Source organism: Vipera ursinii, assembly GCF_947247035.1.
Source record: "Vipera ursinii genome assembly, chromosome: 2".
Taxonomy (NCBI): Eukaryota; Metazoa; Chordata; class Lepidosauria; order Squamata; family Viperidae; genus Vipera; species Vipera ursinii.
This window is the reverse complement of record NC_139513.1, coordinates 155,690,683-155,702,960: the sequence shown is the minus strand read 5'-3', so window position 1 is coordinate 155,702,960 and position 12,278 is coordinate 155,690,683. Positions and strand designations below refer to the sequence as shown.

General features: G+C 40.9%; 1 protein-coding gene across 2 annotated transcripts in view; it reads left to right on the top strand.

Annotated features, from left to right (window-relative positions):
- Positions 1-12,278, top strand: part of B4GALNT1 (beta-1,4-N-acetyl-galactosaminyltransferase 1) — a 71,536-nt gene that overhangs the window by 55,168 nt on the left and 4,090 nt on the right. For both annotated transcript variants that reach the window (XM_083356689.1, XM_083356688.1), the window contains 5 exons: positions 1,344-1,524; positions 4,503-4,610; positions 6,290-6,480; positions 7,594-7,734; positions 8,619-8,856. In XM_083356689.1, the coding sequence (XP_083212815.1) occupies positions 1,344-1,524; positions 4,503-4,610; positions 6,290-6,480; positions 7,594-7,734; positions 8,619-8,856 (859 nt within the window). The remainder of the gene's footprint in view (positions 1-1,343; positions 1,525-4,502; positions 4,611-6,289; positions 6,481-7,593; positions 7,735-8,618; positions 8,857-12,278) is intronic.

Below are 12,278 nucleotides of genomic sequence, written 5' to 3'. Positions count from 1 at the left end.
TCTCTTGACAAAATTCTGTCAGCCTGTGCCCTGCTTCATTTTGTACTCCAAGGCCAAACTTGCCTGTTATTCTGGTTATCTTTTGGCTTCCTACTTTAGCATTCCAATCCCCCATGAAGATAAGGACATCATTTTTTGGTGTTAGTTGTATAAGGTGCTGTAGGGCTTCATAGAACCGGTCAATTTCATCCTCTTCAGCACCGGTGGTTTGGGTATAGACTTGAACTATTGTGATATTGAATGGTTTGCCTTGGATTCGAACTGAGATCATTCTGTCATTTTGAGGATTGTATCCCAGTATTGCTTTTCCTACTCTTTTATTGACTAAGAAGGCTACTTCATTTCTTCTGAGGGATTCTTGCCCGCAGTAGTATACCTGATGGTCATCTGAATTAAATTTACCCATTCCTGTCCATTTTAGTTCGCTGATACCTAAGATGTCGATGTTCAGTCTTGTCATCTCTTGTTTGACCACATCTAGCTTGCCTTGATTCATGGATCTTACATTCCAGGTTCCTATGGAGAAAAAATCTTTACAGCATCGGACTTTCCTTTCACCACCAGACACATCCACAGCTGAGCGTCCTTTCAGCTTTGGCCCAGTCGCTTCATTCTTTCTGGCACTACTAGTACTAGCCCTCTGCTCTTCCCCAGTAGCATATTGGACGCCTTCCGACCTGAGGGGCTCATCTTCCAGCGTCATATCATTTTGCCTTTTGATACTGTCCATGGGGTTTTCATGGCAAAGATACTGGAGTGGGTTGCCATTTCCTTCTCCCGTGGATCACGTTTAGTCAGAACTCTCTGCTATGACCTGTCCATCTTGGGTGGCCCTGCACGGCATAGCTCATAGCTTCATTGAATTACGCAAGCCCCTTCACCACAACAAGGCAGTAATCCATGAAGTGGGAAGGGGCTGTTAATGATCAATAATTTCACTTCTTGTGTTTCCATTGTCATGGAAACTAGGGAGTGCTGGGACACTCCGCTTAGATGCCAGCATAACTTGGATGGATTTCTAGAGTGTAGGGTTGACATAAGAGGAGTAGCCCCGATGTCTAGAAAAAGAGGGCATTGAAAAGTGTGCATGTAGGGGATTTTTTGGTGCAGAGGGATAAAAGGAATAGAGCATTCCTATATGGGTATAGACTCCCAACTGAAAGGGGGCGGGCCAGGGAAAGCTGATTGCCTAATTTTGATGAATCAGGGTGAAAGGTGTTCTTTTTCTTTAGGAGTAATTTTGCTATAGTAATGATAAGATTTTTTTTAACAGCCCTTCTCCACATGACCCTTACATTCTTTTTCTTTTTTCTTTTCCCCCTGGTTATTTGTCCTTATGGCAGGTCAACCTGACAGCAAAAATGGGTACTTTTAATGTGGCTGCGGAGGTAGAAGGCGTCAAAGTGGAAGGGGAGGGACAAATGCACCTCTCCCTGTCCGGATCCCAGCTGGACAATCTAAACCGGCAACTGCAGTTTGTCACCTACACTAACACCCTCTACCATCCTAATACAGCAGATATAGGTGGGTATGGGGCAATCCTTGCCACTGCAAATATTAGTAGTGAGGCAAACCACTGGAGGGGAACTGTAAACATCGCTGTGAGAAAGGAGGGCAAATTGAAAAGGAAGTTGCTGGAGGTGGGGAGAGAAACAAACACTGTGAGGCAGGCCAGTTTTTCCGATGTTTCCCCCCTCAGGTATATCCACTGTCAGTCCTTCACTGGAGGAGCCCCCACCTTAATATACATAATATGGGACTATTGTGGTAAAGGTAGAATCCTCCTTGAAGCAAACTTCACTAGATGGACAGATCCATGTCGTTTTCTGGAGGCAATGGCTTTCTCCCTAGATGTTGTTTTAACTTTCCTGATGGATTCCACTAGTTCTAGTATGAAACCAAAAATGTCAGCTGTCAGGCAGCCCGAATTCAAATCTTGCTCTGCCGATGAATAATCTTTGGATCATGGTTCCAACAGACAAGAGACAAATAAAGCAGAACTCCGAGGCTTGGAAATTCCTCCAAGGACATGTTTATTAGCTATCGGCTCGATCAAACTGGTTCCTTGTAGAGTTGATACTTTGCTCAAGCTATAAACCAGGAGGCCATGAGTTCTATTCTCGCCAGCTTCGTGGTTTGGGCTACTCGCTCTCAGCCCAACTCACTTCACAAGGTTGTTGTTGTGGGGAAAATAGGAGGAAGGAGTAGTGTGTGTGTGTGTGTGTGTGTGTGTGTTTTCCACTTAGAGTTATTTATAAAAATAATAAAGGTAGAATAAAAATAATCTAGGTAAAAGTATAGGTTTCCCCTGTCCAGTCATGTCTCATTCTATCTAGGGGGCAGTGCGGATCATTCCTAAACAGTTGCTGAGGTTGAGAAACAGTGCTCTACAGGAAAACTGTTGCTTTCCCAGTGAAAAAATGGCTGTGTTATTAAATAACTATGTTCCCTTTTCCCTGGTAAAACTCGTCTAGGAGAATTCCCACTCGGTTGCATTTCTGGCATACCAGAGAAACAGTCTGCAGTTCTGTAGAGTCAGGCTATTCTTCCTTTCTCTTGGCAGCTGTTTTACTGAGAGGGGGAGGAGGATGTTAGGCCTTGTGCTACAAATTTCCTACTCTTTTATGGCCTGTAGCTCTTTGAAAGGAGACACTGTGTCGCCTCACACCAGCCCTGTCCTTCCTTGGCAATGCCCTCACTGAAGGAACAGGAGGAATGTGCTGAGAATGGTCTTTTCAAACCCAGTCATTGACCCTCAGCAATCCTTCGGGTTGCTGTTTTTACCCCTAGATCTCTCTTCTGACTTGATCTTTACCAGATTTGCATTCTGGTAGAGCTAAGTCTGGTCACCATCTAGGAAAGAGAACAGAGGGGATTGCGATAGCGTTTTGACCACAGCCGCTTGTTTGAAAACCATTCACAGGATCAGCTCCTATAGTAACAGACCAGTGGCCCATCTAGACCAGCTTATTCCACCTTGTGACCAAAAGGTGTCTCTGGGAAGTCCACAGAAATAATAATTCTTTTTGATGTGAGAATGGCACCTAGGATTTTTTGTGATTAATAGTCACTGATTCTCTAACCCTCCTTGTCTAGTTCTCTTATGAAGCCATCCAAGCTAGTAGAGGTCATTGCATCTTGAGGCAGAAAAACCATAGTTGTTTAGGAGAACAGCCTTATATTTGAATTTGAATTTGAATTTTATTGAATTTATATACCGCCCTTTCCCGTAGGACTCAGGGCAGTTTACAGGGCATATAAAACATCAATACAAAAATTAAGAGCAATTAAAAAGATTAAACTAAATCCCTGAAAAAATATAAAACATATAAAACCCCAGTTAAAACCCCAATTAAAACTCAGCCTGGGCCGGAAAGCTCGAAGAGCCAGGTCTTCAGGTCTCGGCGAAATGATCGAAGGTCGGGGGCAGTCCTAAGCTCCACAGGCAGCTGGTTCCAAAGGGCAGATGGAGTCTCCCATCTCTTAACTTTGCTAAGTTGCAACCTCACAAGAGTTTTAAAAAATGTCCTGTGTAATGTTATGCAAGGTTAATGCATTACATACAACGCCTATGTTTGTAAAATGCTGACCCAGGATTTTAAATTATACAGGTACTTCTCAACTTATGACCACAATTGAGCCCAAACTTTATGTTGCTAAGTGAAAAATTTGTTATCTGAGTTTTGCCCCATTTTACAACTTTTCTTGCCACGTTTGTTAAGTGAGTCACTGCAGTTGTTTAATTAGTAACACGGTTGTTAAGTGAATCTGGCATTCCCCATTGACTTTGCTTGTCAGAAGGTTGCAAAAGGGGATCACATGACATTGTAACCATCATAAATGTCAATCAATTGTCAAGCATCTGGATGTAAATCACATGACCATGGGGATGCTGCAACGGTCGTAAGTGTGAAAAATGGTCGTCACTTCTTTCAGTGCCGTTGTAACTTTGGTCACTAAGCAAACTGTTGTAATTCGAGGACTACCTGTAGTTTATTGCCTTAGTGCAGCAGCTCCCGACTTTTTCTATATCCCGCACCCCTAGAACGCTTCTGATATATTCTCGCACCCCTTAAAAAAGTTCAAAATAACGGAAATGAATTATGCATAGACACTATAATTTTGAAACCTTTAAACCCAAGTTTTCGCAACTTCTGGGATATCGTTTCGCAAGCACCTCCGGTTGGGAACCCCTGCCTTAGTGGCTGATTCACATGAAAACCTAAGTTGTGGTGTGTAGGATTTGAGTTAGCTAAACTCAGACTAAGCCAACCCCAAGTGCCTTAAGGACATGCAAACAAGGGAGAAAAATTCATTCCCAAGCTAGAAGCATTTTCGGTATTATCAGCTTCCTCTTCATAATAACTCAGTCTGCTCTCCTCCAGATATGTTAAACTGTCATTTCACCATAGAGATGATGGTCATGGAAGTCTGACATCTAAAGGGCACTAGGGCAGGAAAGTCACATCCAAAACTAGTGTTTGGTCTCCTCTGTTTTCCAGTGCAGTTTTCTACTGATGAGCATCGTGCATCTTTCAGCATTCGCATCCAACATGCACCTACTCCCAAGCTCTACTATCCAGGCTCATCCAGTGGTGGAGCTAGTGAAGGTGAGTGTGCCAGACGGATAGTAGTTGTCCCAAGATTTCATATGGGAAGTATTCCCTGCTGGATCTCACCTGAGATTTGGAAAACATGAAGTTAAATTGTATTCTTGAATATGTGCAGGTGGAATCAGGTATGCTCATCCTTTTCTAAGTCCACTTTCTCCAGGGTTATGCTGTGGTCTTTTAAAAGAGGCCAGAAAAGAAATCAGAAAAACTAGGGGTCCTTTGTGCGCTCTGACCTTGTTTGTTTTTTTGCAGATGTTTCATTACCCAAATTAGGTAACATCACTGTTAGCACTGATGATGTTACCTAGTTTGGTTACCTAATGAGAAGGAAGGACTCCCTGGAGAAGAGCCTAATGCTGGGAAAGGTTGAGGGCAATAGAAGAAAGGGACGACAGAGAATGAGGTGGCTGGATGGAGTCACTGAAGCAGGAGGCGTGAGCTTTGTTAATAGGAAACAAAATTAGAATGTGCAGAATGCCTTATACGAGGCTTGTAATGCACAAAGGAAAGTGTACTGGGACCTTTAAGAAGCAAACAGTAAAAGGCAAACTAACTTGAGCTGTATCATAACAATATTTTTACTCAGACAATATAACACAAAACAAAAAAAACCACAATTACATATAGTCCAGTTTTCAATCTAAGGTCAGTAATGAAGAATCACCGTTGAATAACAGTTCAGGAGTAAACAAAGTTGGAGTAAACAAAAATCCTTACCAGTTAAAAGTCAAATATCAATACACACAGTAACAAGTCAGTCAGAGAAAAAACACTAGAGAGAGAGTAAGTCTAACATCTGAAATTCATTTATGCTGAATAGAATTAGTCACACCCTTCGGCCATTTCTCTTCTTAAAGGTACACAACCATATTATATGTATTTCACCCAAACCAGGTTAGGACTTTAATTCCTAACAAGCTTAAAGGGACTCCAGAAGATGGTAGAGGACAGGAAGGCCTGGAGGAACGTTGTCCATGCAGTCGCGATGGGTCGGACACGACTTTGCAACTAACAACAACAACAACAACAGTTTGGTAGTAAAACATCTGCAAAAAAACCCCAAAAACCCAGCCAAGCTCAGAGAGCACCCAGGACCCCTCATTTCAACCCTGAGCTGCAAATATTCTCCTTTATTGAAATCAGAAAAGTGCCCAGAGAGGCCTGTTTTTACGCATTGCCATGTCAGGCACCCATTTGTAGGCACTTATTAGCAAATTGTGTAAGGTAAGGGATATTGTGTTTAGGATGAGAGTAATTCTTGCTCTCTAGAAGCCAGTCTAAACACTGCACTAGAGGAAGACTGTGGTGCCCTGATCTGCTGTTGGTAGAACAGTCTTTCCAGGAGCTAAGCGGCTTCTGGAGTGTCCTTGCTATTGTTGTTATTCATCACTAACTATTAATTGCTTGAGTTTGGGTTATTTACATATTTATTTATTATCAGGTTTTGGTGCTGCTCCAGTCAGAACATTCTAAGCAGCTTATGATCTGCCTGTTGTAATAAAGGTGGAATCATGAAAAGCATAAGGAACAGCAAAACTAACAGTCTGACATTCTTTTAGTCTGAAAAAATAAACATGGTGAAGAAGAGTATCATTTTTGTTCATTTCTTAGACATCCTGCCAAATCCTTCTCCAGCTGAGCCCTCTTGCCAACTTTCCTGTTTTGTCTCTCCCAAGGAACCTACAACATCAGTGCCCTGGTCACCATCGCTATTAAAACCTTTATACGCTATGACAAACTGCGAGTGTTGATTGACAGCATCCGCAAGTTCTACCCCACTGTGAACATCATCATTGCAGATGATAGCCCGGACATCGAACATGTGCAGGGACCCCACATTGAGCAGTACTTCATGCCCTTTGGCAAGGTGGGAGACGTGCTAGGGGAGTCCTCAGGCCTAGCCTCGGCCATCTTCTTAAAAGTACTGTAAGTTTGGGAAAGATTTAGTCCCAGAGGTTTGGTGAGTAAAGAAAGGGTTTGAGGAACCTCTGCTAAAAGGAGCTCACTCCATTGGCCTTTTATGCTGGGAAACATTTCTATGATTAGATAGATGATAGATAGATAGATAGATAGATAGATAGATAGATAGATAGATAGATAGATAGATAGATAGATAGATAGATGATAGACAGACAGACAGACAGACTGACTGACTGACTGACTGACAAATAACCTTTATTGTCATTTTTTTTACTGTGGGCACAATGGCACACATCAAAAATGAAATTTAGTTGCCCGCTCTCAAAGTGAAACACATACATGACACACACCTAACCAATTTGTTGTCATGGATTGAACAGGACTTTTTCGATTTACTGATAATCAAAATTAGGATGAGTAAGGAGCTGAATTTCCCACACAGCTTTTTCAATACAGATTTGTGCATATTTTTAGTCATCCAAGAACAGTTCACTGGGTTGACTTCTCAGGAGGTTCCTATACACAAAGCATGGAAAACCTGACAATCACGTAGCTGAAGAGATCCAGACCCCTGTGACTAGGATAAGTTGCCTTGTATTTGTAGGACAGAGATCAAGGCCGAATTGGTAAAGACCATATTATGGAGCCCTTGGTTATTTTCTCACATTATCCAACATCTTCATTGCTAGAAGGGGACAGGACTCATATTGAATCAGGGTATGGGTAAAAGGAAGGTGATAGGTAGGAATCTCATGTGGGTTGCAGGAGTAAATCTGCAGCTCCACAGAAGATTACTTAGTTATTCAGTTGAGGATGCAAAGATGAAATGGATGGTACCGATCAGAGTGTTTTGAAAAGGTTGACAGACAGAACACGGGATTATAAAGCCATTGTTAAGGCATAGGTGCCAAAGTTTGAGTTACGAAATGATAAGGTAGTAATTTTCAGTGCTTTGTGGCTGAGCGACAGGAGCAATCCAGTTATTTGGCAAAAGGATTGTCAGTAGCGATGCTCATAAATAGTCTTATTTTTCTTTTCCCTCTCCACCCTTTCTTTCTAGGGCTGGTTTGCTGGTAGAAATCTTGCCGTCTCCCAGGTGACCACCAAATATGTTCTGTGGGTGGATGACGACTTTATTTTCACACCCCGCACCAAAGTGGAAAAGCTGGTAGATGTACTTGAAAAAACGTCCCTGGATTTGGTGAGTTCTGCCCCATGGTTGCTTTTGCTGGCTCTGGATCATTTATTTCACCATGCTGGGTGGGGGATTCTAGGAGTTAAAAGTCCCACTCATCATCAGGTTGCTGAAAAACAGTGGCCTACAGTGGTTATAGGTGGTTTTCTGGAATGAGGGGGATGCTTTGAGGAGCAGGTGTGAGGTTTTCAACAGATGTGGTAGATCTCACAGTTGGTACAGAAATGTGGAGGAAGGCTTAGTCCAACGGCTGTGATTTGAACATCTCTGTATCTCATAATGTGGAGTCAATCAATTTTGACTACAATTGATAAAGAGACTAAAGAGAGAAACTCATTCCCTTCTAAATTTGCAAAAGTCTATCACACAATGGTTGCTTTTGGATGCAGTGTTATTTAAATCTCCAGTTCTTGATTCTGGCTTAATTTCTTCCAAGATATTTATTGATTTAAATAAATCAAGATTTCACTAAATCTGTTATAGCCACCTACTTAGCAGACTCTAGGCGGCTTACAAAATCTAAGTTGAAATAACAAAAAACGTAACGCGGTATGAAGACCTCAACCCTGTCCTGTTCGTCTCTTGGTTTTGGTTTTAGCATAGTTTTAAAATCATAATCTGTGTAGTTTTAACATTTCAATTATTATTTTTTTGCTTATTTTATAACTTGTAAGCCACCCAGAGTCACCTTACAGGGGACCTGGGGTGGCATAAAAATGTAATAAATAGACAAAGCAAAACAAAAATGGGCATTAAAACAAAATTACAAGGATAAGAGTAATGAAATAACCTCCCCCGAGAAATCATTTTTTTCTGCAGACAGAATCCCCTTCACATACACATACAAGTCCACACCATCCATCCTCAATAGTGTTGTTTGTTTTCCGCAGGTGGGTGGAGCAGTACGGGAGATCACGGGCTACATCACCACCTACCGCCAAAAGATCAGCGTGCAGCCTGGTGATGAGGTTGGAGATTGCCTGCGAATCCGTCAGGGCTATCACCACGTCATTGAAGGTTTCCCTGATTGTGTAGTCACTGATGGCGTGATCAACTTCTTCTTGGCACGTACAGAGAAAGTGCTGCAAGTCGGCTTTGACCCTCGCCTTGACCGCGTTGGCCACCTTGGTGAGTAATTCTGCCAGCATGAGAGATCCTCAGCTTGGGACCCATATCTAGAATTGTTGTTGTTGTTAGTTGCGAAGTCATGTCCAATCCATCGTGACCCCATGGACTACATTCCTCCAGGCCTTCCTGAACAAAAATGGTACTCTTTTTCACCATGTTTATTTTTTCAGACTAAAAGAAAGTCAGACTGACTCTGCCCTGTTAGTTTTGCTGTTCCTTATGCTTTTCATGATTCCACCTTTATTACAACAGGCAGATCATAAGCTGCTTAGAATGTTCTGACTGGAGCAGCACCAAAACCTGATAATAAATAAATATGTAAATAACCCAAACTCAAGCAATTAATAGTTAGTGATGAATAACAACAATAGCAAGGACACTCCAGAAGCCGCTTAGCTCCTGGAAAGACTGTTCTACCAACAGCAGATCAGGGCACCACAGTCTTCCTCTAGTGCAGTGTTTAGACTGGCTTCTAGAGAGCAAGAATTACTCTCATCCTAAACACAATATCCCTTACCTTACACAATTTGCTAATAAGTGCCTACAAATGGGTGCCTGACATGGCAATGGGTAAAAACAGGCCTCTCTGGGCACTTTTCTGATTTCAATAAAGGAGAATATTTGTATCTCAGGGTTGAAATGGGTCCTTGGTGCTCTCTGAGCTTGGCTGGTTTTTTTTTTGGGAGATGTTTTACTACCAAACTGTTGTTGTTGTTAGTTGCAAAGTCGTATCCGACCCATTGCAACCTCATGGACAATGTTCCTCCAGGCCTTCCTGTCCTCTACCATCTTCTGGAGTCCCTTTAAGCTCACGCCTACTGCTTCAGTGACTCCATCCAGCCACCTTATTCTCTGTCGTCCCCTTCTTCTTTTGCCCTCAACTTTTCCCAGCATTAGGCTCTTCTCCAGTGAGTCCTTCCTTCTCATTAGGTGGCCAAAGTATTTGAGTTTCAACTTCAGGTTCTTGCCTTCTAAAGAGCAGTCAGGGTTGATCTCCTCTAGGACTGACCGGTTTGAATGCCTTGCAGTCCAAGGGACTCGCAGGAGTCTTCTCCAGCACCAGAGTTCAAAGGCCTCAATTCTTTGGCCCTCAGCCTTTCTTATGGTCCAACTTTCACAGCCATATGTATATTGCAACTGGGAAGACCATAGCCTTGACTATATGGACTTTTGTTGACAGGGTGATGTCTCTGCTTTTTAGTGTGCTATCAAGATTTGCCATAGCTTTCCTACCCAGGAGCAAGTGTCTTTTAATTTCTTGGCTGCAGTCCCCAACTGCGGTGATCTTGGAGCCCAGGAAAATAAAATCTGTCACTACCTCCATTTCTTCCCCAACTATTTGCCAGGAATTGAGAGGGCCGGATGCCATGATCTTGGTTTTCTTAATGTTTACTTTCAACCCAACTTTTGCACTCTCCTTCTTCACCCTTCTTTAGTTCCTCTTCACTTTCTGCCATTAGAGTGGTATCATCTGCATATCTTAGGTTGTTGATATTTCTCCCGGCAATCTTAATTCCACTTTTGATTCATCTAGCCCTATCTTTCTCATGATGTGCTCTGCATATAAGTTAAATAGGCAGGGCGACAGTATACAGCCTTGCCGGACTCCTTTCCCAATTTTGAACCAATCAGTGGTTCCGTGCCCAGTTCTCACTGTTGCTTCTTGACCCGCATATAGGTTTCTCAAGAGACAAATAAGATGGTTTGGTACTCTCATCTCTTTAAGAACTTGCCACATTTTGTTGTGATCCACACAATCAAATGCTTTAGCATAGTCAATGAAGCAGAAGTAGATGTTTTTCTGGAACTCCCTAGCTTTCTCCATGATCCAGCGTATGTTGGCAATTTGATCTCTAGTTCCTCTGCCTCTTCGAAATTCTGCCTGTACTTCTGGTAGTTCTCTATCCACATATTGCTGGAGTCTAGCTTGTAGGATTTTAAGCATAACTTTACTAGAATGTGAAATGAGTGCAATGGGGCGATAGTTTGAACATTTTTTTAATTATAAGTTTTTTATTGATTTTCCAATATTACAATAGTATCTTTGAAAAGCAACGTAGTGCTTACAGTAGTTCCATTTCATACAGATACATATTATTACAAATCTCCAGTTTGTTGTAACCAGTATTTCCTCTCTGTTTTCCTTTAATACATATTATCTCTTATCTAAATTAACATACTTCTTATTGTTATCCATCAGTTATTTAGTAGTTTTCTTACATTTGTCAATACTTTTATATATTTTATATTTTAACATTCCTTCTTTAAGACATCAAACACCTTATATATTTTTCCAGCTTTAATTTTGCATTGATACTAAAGTTAAATGTTTGAAGTTTCTCATTTTTATATTTCTGGGTGACCTCCCTTCCCTTTACAGAATTCTCTCCAATACCTAATAATATAAATACACTTCTTATCTATCTCATTTCCATATTAACAAGTTAGTAATACAATATAATATTCTTGTTTTCATTATAGTTTCTACATATTGAAAATTAGCCAAAATTTCTCCCATTTCAACATTTAATACATCCTTTCATATCACTACATCCAAGTATATTAATTACATTATATCATTCTTAAGATATATACATCTTAATCAATTTCATTTAAAGAGCTCAATATTTCAATTTAACTGTTGATATTTATACATCTGAGTTCTTTTTTTAATTAGCCAATATTTTTATCTACTCATCAAAACAATCTCTCGTAATCCAAGTACAATCCTGTCTCTTCTAGTGTTTTCTGTTTCAGGCCTCTTAAATATGTCCACTCTTCTTCAATCTTATTCTTGCTTTTTTCCTTTGCCATGTCATTTTTTGTTTCCTTGCTTCAGGGTCATCAAATAATTCTTGTGTTATTATATCGTATTGAAATGACTCTCCAATCTCCATTTTTGAAGGGTTGACGGGTCTAATAAAAGCACCAAATCTTCTCATTATTTTCTCCTCTTGATATAATTGTCCTGCACTGTGTATTTTTTCTTCCAACTGTTTCTCATTTTGATCTTCAAGTGTCTGTGCTTGTTGAGTAGTTAAAACTTCTGTCAATGTATGTGATTGTTCAATTTCTTCTGTTATGTTCTGTCCCAATAGATTATTAGTTGTTGTCACAATTTGAGTTTGCTTAACCAAGATGCTTTCTAGTTTTTTTCCAAAAGCTCTTATTTCATCGCTGGCTATAGAAAGGAACTGATAAGTTTGGCAGGTTATTTTCATCATAGCATAGATTTGTTTTTGTATTTCTTCCATGGTGTAGTCTCACATCTGATGTTCAAGGTTAAAGGTATCAGCCAAGTCTTTTCTCTCTCTCTCTCTCTTTTTTTTAAAGAGTGTCAGATTGCAATTTCAGGTTTGGCCACTGGGTGTCCCCCAAGTACTTAAAAAAATCTTTTCTTTTAGGGAAGTATCTGTTAATCT